This window comes from Sus scrofa, chromosome 14, assembly GCF_054392235.1.
Source record: "Sus scrofa isolate SSC_HxYL_T2T_F1_AM1 chromosome 14, Sscrofa_HxYL_maternal_Yorkshire_Landrace_v2.0, whole genome shotgun sequence".
NCBI lineage: Eukaryota > Metazoa > Chordata > Mammalia > Artiodactyla > Suidae > Sus > Sus scrofa.
The window spans coordinates 80,385,710-80,399,249 of record NC_139396.1 but is presented as its reverse complement, the minus strand read 5'-3'; the positions used below and the strand labels follow the sequence as shown (position 1 = coordinate 80,399,249).

Sequence of the window (13,540 nt, the reverse complement as noted above, 5' to 3'; positions counted from 1 at the left end):
GCCACCAGGGAAGTCCCAGAAGGTGGAGAACTTTGGACCTTAATTACTGTGGTTCCCTTCCTACTATGGCCCCTGTTCTGTGTCTTCTTTTTGTCTTACATTTCATTCAAATTTCTGGTTTCCCCATTCCTGCTGATATTTTCCCCCAATTCCTATGAATTGTGTTTATTTTATTGTAAGCAAGACCAAATCCTTTGTTGAATAAGATAAAAATAAAAAAAGGAAAGGCAACCTTGGGTAAATTACTTGACTTTAGCCTCAGTTTACGGAGCTGTCAAATGGGAATCCCAGACCCCGCCTAGTAAGGGTACCATTAGGCTTCAAAGAGATGGAAGAAGAGTGCAGAGAGCAGTGTCTGGCACACAGCCTCCATTAATCAATACTAGTAACTTTAAACCAGGTTGGGATTCTGTAAGAAGGCTAAGTGGTACTCGAGAGTGGTTCAGGTCCTAAATGACCCAAAGTAAATTCTCAGACGGCTCAGATGGTTGACATATTAGCATCCAAGTCTACATTCACCTCACGACACCATTCCTTGAGTGGACTCTTTTACACATTTATTAAAAAAGCAAAATGTACGTTCATCTCAAATAGAACAGTTAAAAATGGTAAAGCAATACAAACAACTTGTTACTAGCAGCATCCAGTTGTTAGACGGTCCTGCCCCGCTCATCACTCTGCTCTGGCAAGCTCACTCCTTTTCCGAGCCTGCTGCTACCTACACACCGCCCTCTGTCATAGCGCAGGTGCAGCCAAAGTTTATAAAATTAACAATGGAAGGTTAAATAAGCTTAAATAAGGGTGTTAAATACAAGACACTTCATCAGAGCTTCTGTACAAAGATAAACAAATTTGGCATTGTACAAGGGGCTCCGCTGGCTCACGGCACATGGGAGAGCTCTAGGGATTAGCGGGTTGACTCTGAGCATTAACTCTACAAAAGTGAACTAAGAGTTGAAGTGACTACTCAGTGAGCCATTTACAAGGCATACATATCTTTTTTTTTTTTTTTTTTCAATCAGAACACTGTTAATATTCAGGCACCGTTTGCTCCTGCAAATAAATATGTCTCTAAAGGAACTGCATTCGAAAGCGTGTTCAACACATCAGTGCTTTTCCTGTCCCCTGCAAGGAGGGCTTTTCTGACGATTTCCTCTGCCTCTTTCTTATTGCTATGATAATGTGGCTGTGGAAATAAAACTACTGTACATCCAAAAAAATAGAGCACCTTTAACATTAAAGTATACGTCTGATTATTTGTTCTCATGTTTATTTTACAATTCTAAAGCCCAAACTATGGTGAATTGCTTTTAACCTCTCTACTGGGTCACCTGATCTACAGGAGATGAAACACAACCATCTTTCCTCGGGAGGTAAGCCCACGCCAGAGCTCCGTTTCAGAAGAGTCTGAAAGGTCCACGCGGACACCAGAGTTTACATTCATCTTGACACCAGCGTTACATTCATCTTCACGGGCGTGGCTCTCTGCGGTCACACGTGGCTCCCTGTCCTACGGGGGACGTGGTGCTAGACAGAGCGGGGCAGCAGACACGTAGCGACGATGGGCCGGAAGCACAGCGAAAAACCACATGTTGGCGACTGTGAAGGGACTCCAGGCTTCCCTCAGGGCCCCTGGCTGGGTGGCGGCCTGCTTACGGCTTCTTGTCGATGGTGTTGAAGAACCACTCGGTGAACTTGCGCAGCTGGGCTGCAGCCGTCTGGGACTCCTCCTGCAGCCGCAGGTTGTCCTGACGCAGGTGCTGCACCTCGGCCTGCAGCACGGCCTTGTCCTGCTTCTCCTGGCGGGGGGTGGGGTGGGGGAGGTGGGGTGGGGTGGGGGAGGTGGGGTGGGGTGGGGGGGTGGGGTGGCGTGGAAACAAAGGATCATTGGCAGGCCAGACACAGTCTCTCCTCCTAGTGGCAGTCTGAGACCCTCTACCTTTATTTTTATTTATTTGCTTATTCCTTTTCTTTTCTTTCTTTCTTTTTGCTTTTTAGAGCCGCACCTGCGGCATATGGAGGTTCCCAGGCTAGGGGTTGAATCGGAGCTACAGCTGCCGGCCTACGCCACAGCCACAGCAACGCGGGATCTGAGCCGCATCTGTGACCTACACCACAGCTCACGGAAGTATTGGATCCTTAACCCACTGAGCGAGGCCAGGGATTGAACCCACAACCTCAGATTCGTTTCCGCTGAGCCACGGCAGGAGACCCATGCTTACTTGTTTCTTAAAGGAAGCAGGTATATGATTTCCTCAGAGCTGACTTGCCTGCTCCTGGTTACTGCCAAATACAGCTGGGATGGAGACGAATAACTCAGCATATGCCTTCCTTCCTTCCCTATTCTTTGTTCCCAGGCTTAGGGGTCAAGTGAGGCCAGGGATTGAACTCGAGTCCTCATAGATACTTGTCAGGTTCATTACCGCTGAGCCACAATGGTAGGACACTACTACATTCTTTACTCTCACCGTTATTTCCTTCCCAACTGGATCATTCCCACCAGCATTCATGCCAGCTGTAATTTCTCCCTTCCTCCACCAACAAAGCCCTCCCCACAGTACCCCACCCCACGTTCATGCTCTGACTTCTGCACTCTATTCCATTTCCCTGGAGCGCCAAGTGGCTACCACCTAGCCTGCTGCTGATCCAACGAGGACCCAGCAAACGTCTTGGGAATGAATCATTTCACGTCTTTGAGGACCCACCATGGACAGTGGGAGGACAGCAGCTTGCGAGGAGGACAGCGGCTTGGGGAGATCAGGCCTCCCTGCTGCAAAGGACTCCTCTTAGCTTGTCTCATAAATAGCTCATACAATTGATAACTCCCGGAGCTGAAAAATGCTCGCCTGTTTTTCTACCTCATTCTGAAGATGGGCCACCCAAGACCTCATCTTCCTCCTGTCAGAGCTACTGGACCTTGTGTCCCCTCCAATGAAAGGCAGTAGCCGTGGACGAGAAGATGGAATTAGACTTCAGGGTCTCTGCTTCCACGTACTGTCGTGTTTTGATCAGGGCAGCTACTCTCCCCAAATCTCTTTGTTTTTTATTTCTGGTAGTTAAAAGGGGTTGACTGTGTAAGAGTTCTGAGCACGGACTTGTGAGTCTATTAAGTGTGCAAAAAGCCGGATGTCTATGAAATACTTTGCTCTACCTTCCGAAGGTCTGTCTGCAGCTGTCGAAGAATCAGCTCCAGCTGGTTGACTTTCCCAGTCAAGGTGGACGGAGACTGCACCCTAGGAAGGAGAGAAAGACTTAGAAAGACTCAGGAGACCGAAGTCAAGACACAGCATTCAGGATTTTCACTGGGAATGTTTTCATATAAAAAGTTCTCTCCTGTGCTTGGAGCCCAGCAAGGAAATGAATCAGATTATGTCAGAAGCTAACAGTGAACACATTGCTGCTTTGGTGGAAAATCCCTCCTGGGTCACTTTTGATTGAAAAGGGGGTTCAGAATCCTTACAAGCATATACCCTGCTGAGAAAGACAAAGGTAGGTGATCTAAACACATGGCGGCAGCTGAGATGAGCCAGAGGAGAATGAAAGTCCTGAGAAATAAATATAGACTCAACTTCCCTAATTTGCTTTCTTGGTCAAGTAGCAAGAAGCTTGTTACTGAGATGACCGTGCAAGTTATTGATAACTCCAGTTGACAGAAAAGTGGAATTAAGGATGGATGGCGCTGGAAAAGCACGCACACTCTGTGGGCGATGAGCACGTGGAGAACAGAGGAGAGAGGGGGCTTGCTCTGGACACACCTCAGTGGGAGGCGTGAGGCTGGGTGGAGGCAGGGCTGGGAGAAGCCTGGCCTTGGCAGGTGAGCAGAGCAGCCTCGCACATGGAAGGTGACCAGCCCTGTCCACTGCAGCTGCAGTGATCAGGTGGCAGACACTGGCCTGGGGCTACATGGTCCCACTGGGTCAGGAAGCCTCAGCACAAGGGCTGGGCTATGTGTCTCGTGGAGCAGAGCAGTTATGCTGCCTAGCTCTGCCTGCTCTGGCAGGGCGGGAAGCCAGTCAGCCTCCTCAGTCCCTTCGCTCAAGGGCCAGGCGAAGGCAGGTGAAGAGGTTTCTTGGCTGGCCGGGGGTGAACTGGATCCCGGTTCATGGCTGGCGCACCAGCACAACGGGAGGGAGACGGTCACTTACCCAGTGGCGTCCATGAAATCTTTGCCACTGCCAGGGTCAACGCACAAAGGCAGGTCCTGGGCCCCTTCCAGGTCCTGCCCATGCTGCATATCTGCCAGAGGACAGAAGGATGCCACTCTCTGGTCTGAAAAGGGGAGACACAGAAAGAAGGTTTAGCAGTGGCTGCAAGGCACGATTTCTTTGTGGAAATGACGAGTTACTGCCTAAAATCATCCCCTTCTCCCCCATCAGTTACTGCCCTGTTTTAAACAAAACAAAGAAAAACAAACTCAGGCAAGCTGCTGACAATGAGGAAGCATGCAGATTGGCTGTCCTTCTGGGCTGTATGGCAAATGCACATCACAGCCACAGGGACAATGAGCAGACGCGGGTTTTGCTTGAGCCAATCTGCTTTCTTCTGTTGCATCCCCGGAAACACCAGAGCTGCCGGCTGCATGTGCAACAAGAGCATCAGATGACAACTTGGCTGATGAGCAGAACCACGGGGGGGTGGGGGGGGGCTCTTCTCAAGCTGCCCCCAGTCCCAGAGAGCAGCCTTGAGACACAACAGCCTAACACGTCACCCTGGGCACCCCCAGCCCTCCGTGCTTCCATGACCATGCAGACGTGCAGACAATGACACAGAAAGACAAGGTCACGGAGCATCCAGAGCCCAAGGTTGGCCCTAGACAATCACCTAGATAGGACGCGTGGTGACAGAGCAGCCCCAGTTCTTCATCTGAGTCAAGACCTGAAATAAGATTTAGAATTTACCCATTATCTCTGCAGGTGAGGGCTTGGATGAGGGGGTCCTATGAAATACAGCTGTGTGTGCGTGTGTGCATATCTGCACGGGTATAAGTGTGTGCACATGCCTGCATGTGTGTATACATGTCTGCGTGTGTGTGCACATGTCTGCACATGTGTACTTGTTGTGCTAAAACAGGACCTGTCCAGAGGGCCAGTGCCACGCAATGCCAGACAATATGCTTAGATCACACTTTTCATGTGTCATGGTCCTGGCTGGACACACTACCATCATGGACAACAAAGATCAGAGGCATGCCACACAGATGCCAAACCAGCAGGAATAGGTAACCATTGAGGGTCTGTGCAAATGACCTGCTCCCTGAATGCAAAGATGGCAGTGGTGAGAGATTAGGTCCATATTCTCCCTAAAACCCTTAAAGGAAGATCTGAGGGTCCCAGTGGTTACAGCAGTGGCAGCAATGACCAGCATGACCACCCACCCCATCACAGGGCCATTTCCGTTCTTGGCATCAGTGACTCACATCCAGTGTGTCTAGAGCTAGGCAAGAAAGGGAACAGAAGATTCTTTGGAATGGCCATCAGAATAGCCAGCTCTGGGTGAGGAACGCTGGCACAAGAATACTGGCCCGGAAGTGCGGAGTGGCATGCACAGAAAGTTCTTCTTTTGAGCAAGGTAGAGGTGAGAACCAGGCACATCTAATCATCACTCTCCCTGACCCTGGCGTCTGCACACATGCGCATCCATAGCTGGTTCCCAGGGATTCAGCAGGTGCGATAGTGCTGCAGTAGCTTTTTCTCAGGATTTGATTAATGGCTGGAGAAATTAAACTAGGGTCCATGTCGGGGGTGCTCTGTTCTTAATTCATCCCCCTCTGTCTCCCTCTGGCTGCTGGATGCCTCTCCTAATGAGGCCACCTGCTTGTCTGGTTTAGGGAGGGTCATGCACATTCTGTTCATTAGAGAGGGTGGCGGAGGTGGGGGGGAGCCCTGGAAGGGACTGGGCTGCCGGGCTGTGGGCTCTGTCCATGATGGAGGCACCCAGAGGCCACCCTCCTGGAGCTGAGCTGAGTGCCCTGCTGGATCAATCGCACAGCACTCTCCAGCCAGGCAGCCCTTTCTTCTTACATCATGATATCTCCACACTGTTGACAGGTGTGCAGATGTCCTTCAACCAACATTCCCATAAAGCTCGAAGGCATCCTTCCCCACACGCTGTACCTTCTACAAATTGACAGTACACCTTCTGTAATGATACATTCCTGAGAGATTACCACGTTCCCAGTCTGAAACAGACTAGTAGGATATTTGCATCGGATGAAATAATTTGCTTTTTTATTTCGTTGTTTATTTATTTATTTATTTTTGTCTTTTGTCCTTTTTTTTAGGGTCGCACCGTGGCATATGGAGGTTCCCAGGCTAGGGGTCTAATCGGAGCTGTTGCTGCCAGCCACAGCCACAGCCACGCCAGATCTGAGCCACGTCTGCGACCTACACCACAGCTCACAGCAATGCCGGATCCTTAACCCACTGAGCGAGGCCAGGGATCGAACCCACAACCTCATGGTTCCTAGTCGGATTCATTTCTGCTGCGCCACGATGGGTATGCCATAATTTGTAATATGAGATAATTCAGGTCCTGCCTGCTTTTAGGAGATGATGAGCAGAGGTGGGGCAGTTGTGGCAGGGCATACGGGCTGGGGGTGAGCAGCTCTGGGGTGGGGTGGGAGGGTTTGGGCTATGACTGTGTCTACGACAACCCTGACACAGGCCTGGGTCAGGGAACACTTCCCACTCAGAAACATCAACAGCAGACACAGTTTTATTCCACCATGAGTTTAACTATTGACCAAAAGGCGTGTCAAAAGCAAATAAAGAGCTCATTTTTCTTACTTTTAAAGAGAGTTCCATTGACTCACCCATATTTTATGCAACCCAGTGACAGTTTCCATCCTTTTTAATATACATGGTGCTGTGGTCAAGTCTACATATCTCAATGAAAACGTCTTAGCTTGCTTCATCTATTTTTACCTTAATTGATAAAACATCCACATATTTGAAGAAAGAGAACTTGCTACTGGCAGCCATTCAAACATTCCTTGGGGAGAAGCAAGGTCCTACTGGTCAGGAGGCAAGAAGCCAAAAATAGGGTTTTGCCAGCAACGTAATTTCACAAAGAGGATTTCACTTTGAATCTGAAAAGCCTGGGAGGTTTCAGTGCAAACAGAATGCTACTTGACTAAGTCCAGACACTAAAGGACTTTGTAAAAGAGCTAATCTTAGCAGCAGTTTGCAATGGAAGCTTTTTTCCTCCACAGCTTATTTTTGCAATGATAAATACTCGGTCACCAAGTAATTACTGACATTGAACCAAATGGCGCAGAAAACAAAACTGTAAGAAAAGAGGTGCAGGATATGAACTTCATGTAAATGGTTAGTGTGGCCAAGATCCAACCACCTACACTACATGTTTGTTTTTTTCCTTTCTGTGCTTTCCTGCACAAGCAGAGCTGTCTAAGAGGGGACATGAGGAACAGCTTATACACGATGTAATCCATCCCTTTAAATAATCTTTAAAAACTATTTCCATGTTTCTTATTTTAGTGCATTTATCACTAAACGAGAGGATGAACTGTCCATACGCTTTTTTATCTAGAGCTGAGGGGGCACAGCAGTTGCCTGCTAAGAAGCCCCAAGGCTCCAGGCAAACTGCTCAGAGCACAGACAGAGACCTGGGAGTCCAGGCCTTCATCCTGCATCCTGGCCAGGCCAGGATGGGTGCTCTGATCAACTAGTCATGTCTGCTGAAACAGGAGAATAGACCTGTGCCAGATATAAGCCACAAAGGACAAGTAAGGATGGGGCCAGTTTAAATTAAATGTATTTCCACCAACAAAGCTGTTCTAATATGTCCATGTTACAACTACAACTAACAGAAGAGCTGGAGCTCTACAGCTACAAGGAGGAAATCAAAGGTTCTGATTCTGACAATTATGCTTATCAAGACTGCAGGATACGTCTAGGGCAGGGGTGGGATGGGGAGGTGACACCGCATTTAAACATAAAATACCTTGGTTTAGGCCTTTGGCAGCCCACTGATGAACATGGGAAGATAATGGTCTAGAATCTGATTAAGATTCAACTATTGTTGTTGGCCTGAAAGAATTTTCTTACTTTTGAGAGAATTTAAGTCAATTTACTATAGTAAAGTAACTGTGCACTTTTCTTTTAAGTAGTTGTCATTTTTCCTATTTTTTTTTTAAACTGTGTCCTTAGGAGTTTTATAGTGTCACATTTTGTTTATTCTGTTTGTCTGCTTGTATCCACACAGTGATCAAATATCAGTAACTTTAACAACCTCAACTTTAAGCTGCAGCTTCAGAACTGAAAAAGTTCTCACCATAAAAATATATGCTTGTACAGCAGAAATTATTATAAGATTGTAAACCAACTATATTTCAATAAAACTTTAAAAATGAAAAAACAAGGAGTTCCCTTTGTGGCTCAGTGGTTAACAAACCCGACTAGGGTCCATTAGGACACAGGTTCCATCCCTGGCCTTGTTCAGTGGGTCAGGGATCTGGTGTTGCCGTGAGCTGTGGTATGGGTTGTGGACAAGGCTCAGATCCTGCATTGCTGTGATTGTGGTGTAGGCTGGCAGCTGTAGATCCAATCTGACCCCTAGCCTGGGAACTTCCATGTGCTGTGGGTGTGGCCCTAAAAAGCAAAAAAAAAAAAAAAAAAAAAAGAAGATAAAAAGCATATATACATATATATGAGACATGTATTTAACATGTCTATATATAACATGTAATATGTGATGGAGCATGATAAGCACACATGGATGTTTATATATATATAAATAAATATCTCTGTATATGCTTATCATGTTCCATTTAAGAAATCAAGGGTGTATGGAACCTAATGAATGTGTAAACTTCCATTCTTTTGGAAAACATACTTAGGTGGAACATTTCATTCCCATAGCGGTGGCGGATAAATGAGTTGATTCTGCATGTGTCAGGGGCACACATGCCCACTTGTCTGCAGGAAGATGGCCATGTTCCCACCTGTGGGAAAGAGCTGAAATCTGGAGGGGAGGAAGGCCTGCATGGAGTGTGGCCTGTTATGCTGTGGGGACACCAGGGGCTTCGTCACCAGTTTATACCATTGCCTTTGATGCCTGTTTTAAGACTACATCATCCATTTGGCCACAATGGCTGGCTTCTGATATTTTGATAAATGAGAACTATGTTAAATTCTAGAACTTTGAAAGAGACTTGGAGTTCCCTGGTGGATCAGTGGGTTAAGGATCCAGTGTTGTCAGTGCAGCACCTTGGGTCACTGCTGTGGCATGGGTTTGATCCCTGGCCTGGGAACTTCCCCATGCTACGGGTGTAGCCAAACAGAAAAAAAAAAGAAAAAATCCTAGAACTTTTAAAGGGACTCCACTTCCCTTCCTCTGCTTCACTGTGTGACCCACAGCCAGCTCTGCTAGTTGGGTTTGCTTGTTCGACTGTATCGGGGCAGGGAGGGGATCCCTGTTATCTGGCCCCTCTATACATTTCTTTATTCTGTATCATAAAGGAAGTGCATAGCACTACAAGGGTGACAAGCAATGGCCTCACTGGGTACCATCAATAAATATGATGTAGGAGTCTTGATGGGCAGAGGAGCAACCAGGACAGGACAATGGGCCAGAACTGACCTGACTGTCACAGGAGAGGGGAGTGGGAGGCGTGGACCCTGGTGAGATGGACACTCTGCACGTGCAGCACCTTCTTTCTCACAGGCCTGGGAAGGAGTTCTCCATTTTCAGACAGTGGTTTTGGGAGTAGAGTTTCCTTATTCTATGAAAAATTAATTCTTAATAACGCTGCAAGGCATTTTTCTATTGGAACCTTTTTTTATGCTTTTGAATCACCATCAGTAAGCAAGTTCTCAGGAATGAGATTTCTGGTCAAAGGGTGGGTACATTTTCTGTCTCTAGTACACATTGTCTGATTGCTTGAACACAAAGATGGATCCTTTTATAATCTTTATGATGAAACCAGCTGTGAATGCTCATCACCTCCCAGAGCCATGGCCTTGTTGTTCACACTCAAAAGGTGGGAGCTGGAACCTCATTACTGTTTAAATTTACCTGCGTGGCTGAACATTTTTCAAGTCCTTATTTATCGTGTGGTCCTTCTTTTGGACTCTGCACCATCTGTCTTGACCACGTGTTTATGAGGTATTTGAGACTTTTTGCTGGTCATGTGCCTTCATTCACTTAAGATGCCTTGGTTTTAGCCATCACATTTTTTATACATCTTTCCCCATATTCCCCCGTTTCCTTTTTTATTTTAATGTTGTTCTCTTTCAGGTTCATAAAGGATCTATTTAAGTACTTTTTCTGGGCCATGCCCAGGGCATGTGGAATTTCCTAGGACAGGGATCGAATCCGAGCCACAGCAGTGACAACACTGGATCCCCACCTAAGTACTTTCATCTGGTCACATTACACTCTGTATGTTCTCGCACTACTCCATAATTAATGCACTGCCATGCTTCCAAAACACTAATCTTTCTTTCTTTTTTTTTAGAAGTGACTTTTCCAATTCCTAAATCCAAATGGCATATATAAGTTTCTTTCCCATTTAACTCTTAGAGATACTCAAATTTAGGTCTAGGTGCTTTTTTTTTTTTTTTCTTAAAAAGGACTCATTTCTATTTTCTGCATCATTATCATTCTTTTAATTATTGTTATTGATTTATAATAAACCTTTTGTTGAACGCTGTTCATCTACTTTCCCAATGGATGCAAATATCCTTTAGATATTTGAACTAAAATGGTAGGAAATCTGCAAATTGACTAAGGAAGGGCTCTCATCTTTCCCATGCACTTTCTATCTATACTGATCCTTACATATATTAGGACTTTTCAGTTATCAAAGTGTCCAGTGCTTTCTCTCATTATAATTTAATGATGAATTTATAATTTGATCTTGCTGATGGACCTTTATTACTGCTAATAGGTGTCCTTTATTCCTGCTAAATGGCAGGCACTCTGCAGATGGCGACTGTGTGCCCACGCCACTCCTCATGCCAAGAAGCAGAGCCTACTTCCATCCTGGAATCCAGGCTGGCCTTGGGACTTCCTCTGCTCAATAGAATGAGGTGCATATACTGTTCGGGGTCTTGAAAAACCACATATTGTCTGCTTTTGCTCTCCTGACCCTTTAAACCACATGGAAAGAAGTACAATTACCCTGTTGGAGATATAGGTCCAGCCAGACCCCACCTGTCCCAGGTACAGATACATATAAGAGTGGAGTTACTTTTTTTTTTTTTTTCTTTCTTTTTAGGACCACATCTGTGGCATATGGAAGTTCCCAGGCTAGGAGTCGAATTGGAGCTACAGCTGCTGGCCTACGCCACAGGCACAGCCATAGCCACAGCCACACCAGATCTGGACTGCATCTGCAACCTACACCACAGCTCACAGCATTACCAGATCCTTAGCCCACTGAGTGGGGCCAGGGATCAAACCTGCATCCTCATGGATACTAGTAGGTTTGCTTCTGCTAAGTCACAATAGGAACTCCAAGAGTGATGTTACCTTAATGCTCCCATTCCAGTTGAGCTCCAGCTGAATACAGCTGTATAAGTGACCTCAGCTGAAACCATAAGAAACAGAATAACCACTCAGCTGAGCCCAGCCAACCCATGGAATCATGAGACACAATAAACCACTGTTGTCCTCAGCCATAAATTCTGGGGTGGTTTGTTATATAGAAATAGATAACTGAAAAAAATTAACAATGCTTTGAAATGAGGCTTATAAAAATATAAAATATAGTTTAAAATATCTGAGCTTTCTTTTATAATCTCTAATAATGCCTTTTGATTTTTTAAATATTTCCTAGATATAGAATCATATGTATAAATATTTCTTTACTTCCAAAATTTATTCCTTTATTCTTTGCATTGCTTGTTTTAATTTTTTATTTTAAAATTTTTATTGAAGGATAGTTGACTTATTATTGCGTTAATTTCTGCTGCACAACAAAGGGATTCAGTTATACATATATATAGTATAGATTCTTTTCAAAAATATTCTTTTCCATTATAGTTTATGACGCATTGCTTGTTTAAGGATTCCAGTACAAAATTAAAGGACATGGTCTCAAAGGATACCCTTGTCTGGTCTCTGGACTTAAGGGATCTACTTAAAAACCGTTTTTTTTCAGTAAGTATTATGTAGCTATTTGGAACAAAGCAGACATTCTTTGTTGGGTTTTCAAGGTCTCTCTCAAAGCATAATTTTTTATTAGAAATATGTCTTAAAATTCTGTTACAACATATACCCTTTTTGGGAACGTGACATGACAATTTTTAATTACTTCATCTACTATAATTTATTATAAACAAAAGTTTTTCTTATATGAAACCAGCTAACTTCTTACCAATAAGTATCTTCTAAATTTACTACTGAGTTTCACCTAGGCCTTCTCACATCAATATTGACTAAGGCTTCTTGTAATTTTCTTTTTTGTGTGTGCTATCAGGAAAGAATCCTATTATGCAATAAGGCTGCTATTACATTTCAAGGAAAATGTATATAAGAGCAGCATCATTCCTGGAATTTTTTTTTTAATCTGATTTTTTTTTTTTTTTTTTAGGTCCACACCCACAGCATATGGAAGTTCCCAGGCTAGGGGCCTGTAGCCACCGGCCTATGCCAGAGCCACAGCAACTCAGGATCAGAGCCACGTCTGCAACCTATACCACAGCTCACAGCAATGACGGATCCTTAATCCACTGCGCAAGGCCAGGGATTGAACCTGCAACCTCATGGTTCCTAGTTGGATTCGTTAACCACCATGCCATGATGGGAACTCCCAGTCCTGGAATTTTTGAAAACAATTACCTGTAAACATTAGTTTCAGGTGATACTTGGAATTTGGAGATATTCTTGCATAATTTTTTCAATGCCCTCTACTTACTGTTTCTCATGCTCCTTCTCCCACTTTCTGGCAAGAAATAGCCAATTATTCATTTATTTCCTATATAAGAATAAATCTAATAAATCGGCATTCCTCAACAATTTTTTTACCCTCTTATGTATTTAATAATATTAATCTCTTTTGCCATTTATAATTTTGCTCATTTGTGCTTTTCATCTTTTGATCAAATTTATATCAGTTTACCAGTATTGTGAGAAAACTGATCATGGATTTTATTTATAAATTGCACTGACATTTCAATTGCCAGATTTTCACAAGAAAATCATTTGATTTCTGCCTTGTCTTTTTTTGTTTTCTCTCACGGCTTGTGTAGAATTTTTTCAAAGTACAGTTTATTAGCTAATTTTCATGCTCCCCCCCTACCCCCGTAAGCAGTACATTTTTGTTTAAGGACCAATCCCGGCTGCAGCCCAAAGACTTTAACAGGCAGCTTCTCTTTCATCTTCACTTACTAAAAAAGAAAAAAATGCTCTTATCTGATTCCTTAATTCTTCCTAGCACAATCATCAGTAGAGTAACATTTAGAATTTTCCGAATGGTGAGAGTGTCTTCATTTGTGTTTCGCTCCTATGTTTCTGGCTTAATTCTCTTTTCACGCCTTGTCACTCAGAAGTGGTGGAAATGCTCCTTCTCTTGCAG

At 44.6% G+C, this 13,540-nt stretch overlaps 1 protein-coding gene across 2 annotated transcripts in view; it reads right to left on the bottom strand.

Annotated features, from left to right (window-relative positions):
• Nucleotides 1–535: 535 nt before the first annotated feature.
• The window catches only part of LOC146396811 (signal induced proliferation associated 1 like 2), a 114,969-nt gene continuing 101,964 nt past the window's right edge, over nucleotides 536–13,540 (bottom strand). Inside the window, exons 18-21 of one of the 2 annotated variants that reach the window (XM_021073828.2) lie at nucleotides 4,822–4,875; nucleotides 4,146–4,269; nucleotides 3,152–3,233; nucleotides 536–1,799 (exon numbers count right to left, since the gene is read on the bottom strand). In XM_021073828.2, the coding sequence (XP_020929487.2) occupies nucleotides 1,653–1,799; nucleotides 3,152–3,233; nucleotides 4,146–4,269; nucleotides 4,822–4,875 (407 nt within the window). In that variant the 3' untranslated portion in view covers nucleotides 536–1,652. The remainder of the gene's footprint in view (nucleotides 1,800–3,151; nucleotides 3,234–4,145; nucleotides 4,270–4,821; nucleotides 4,876–13,540) is intronic. The other variant, XM_084996838.1, reaches the window with a different exon arrangement.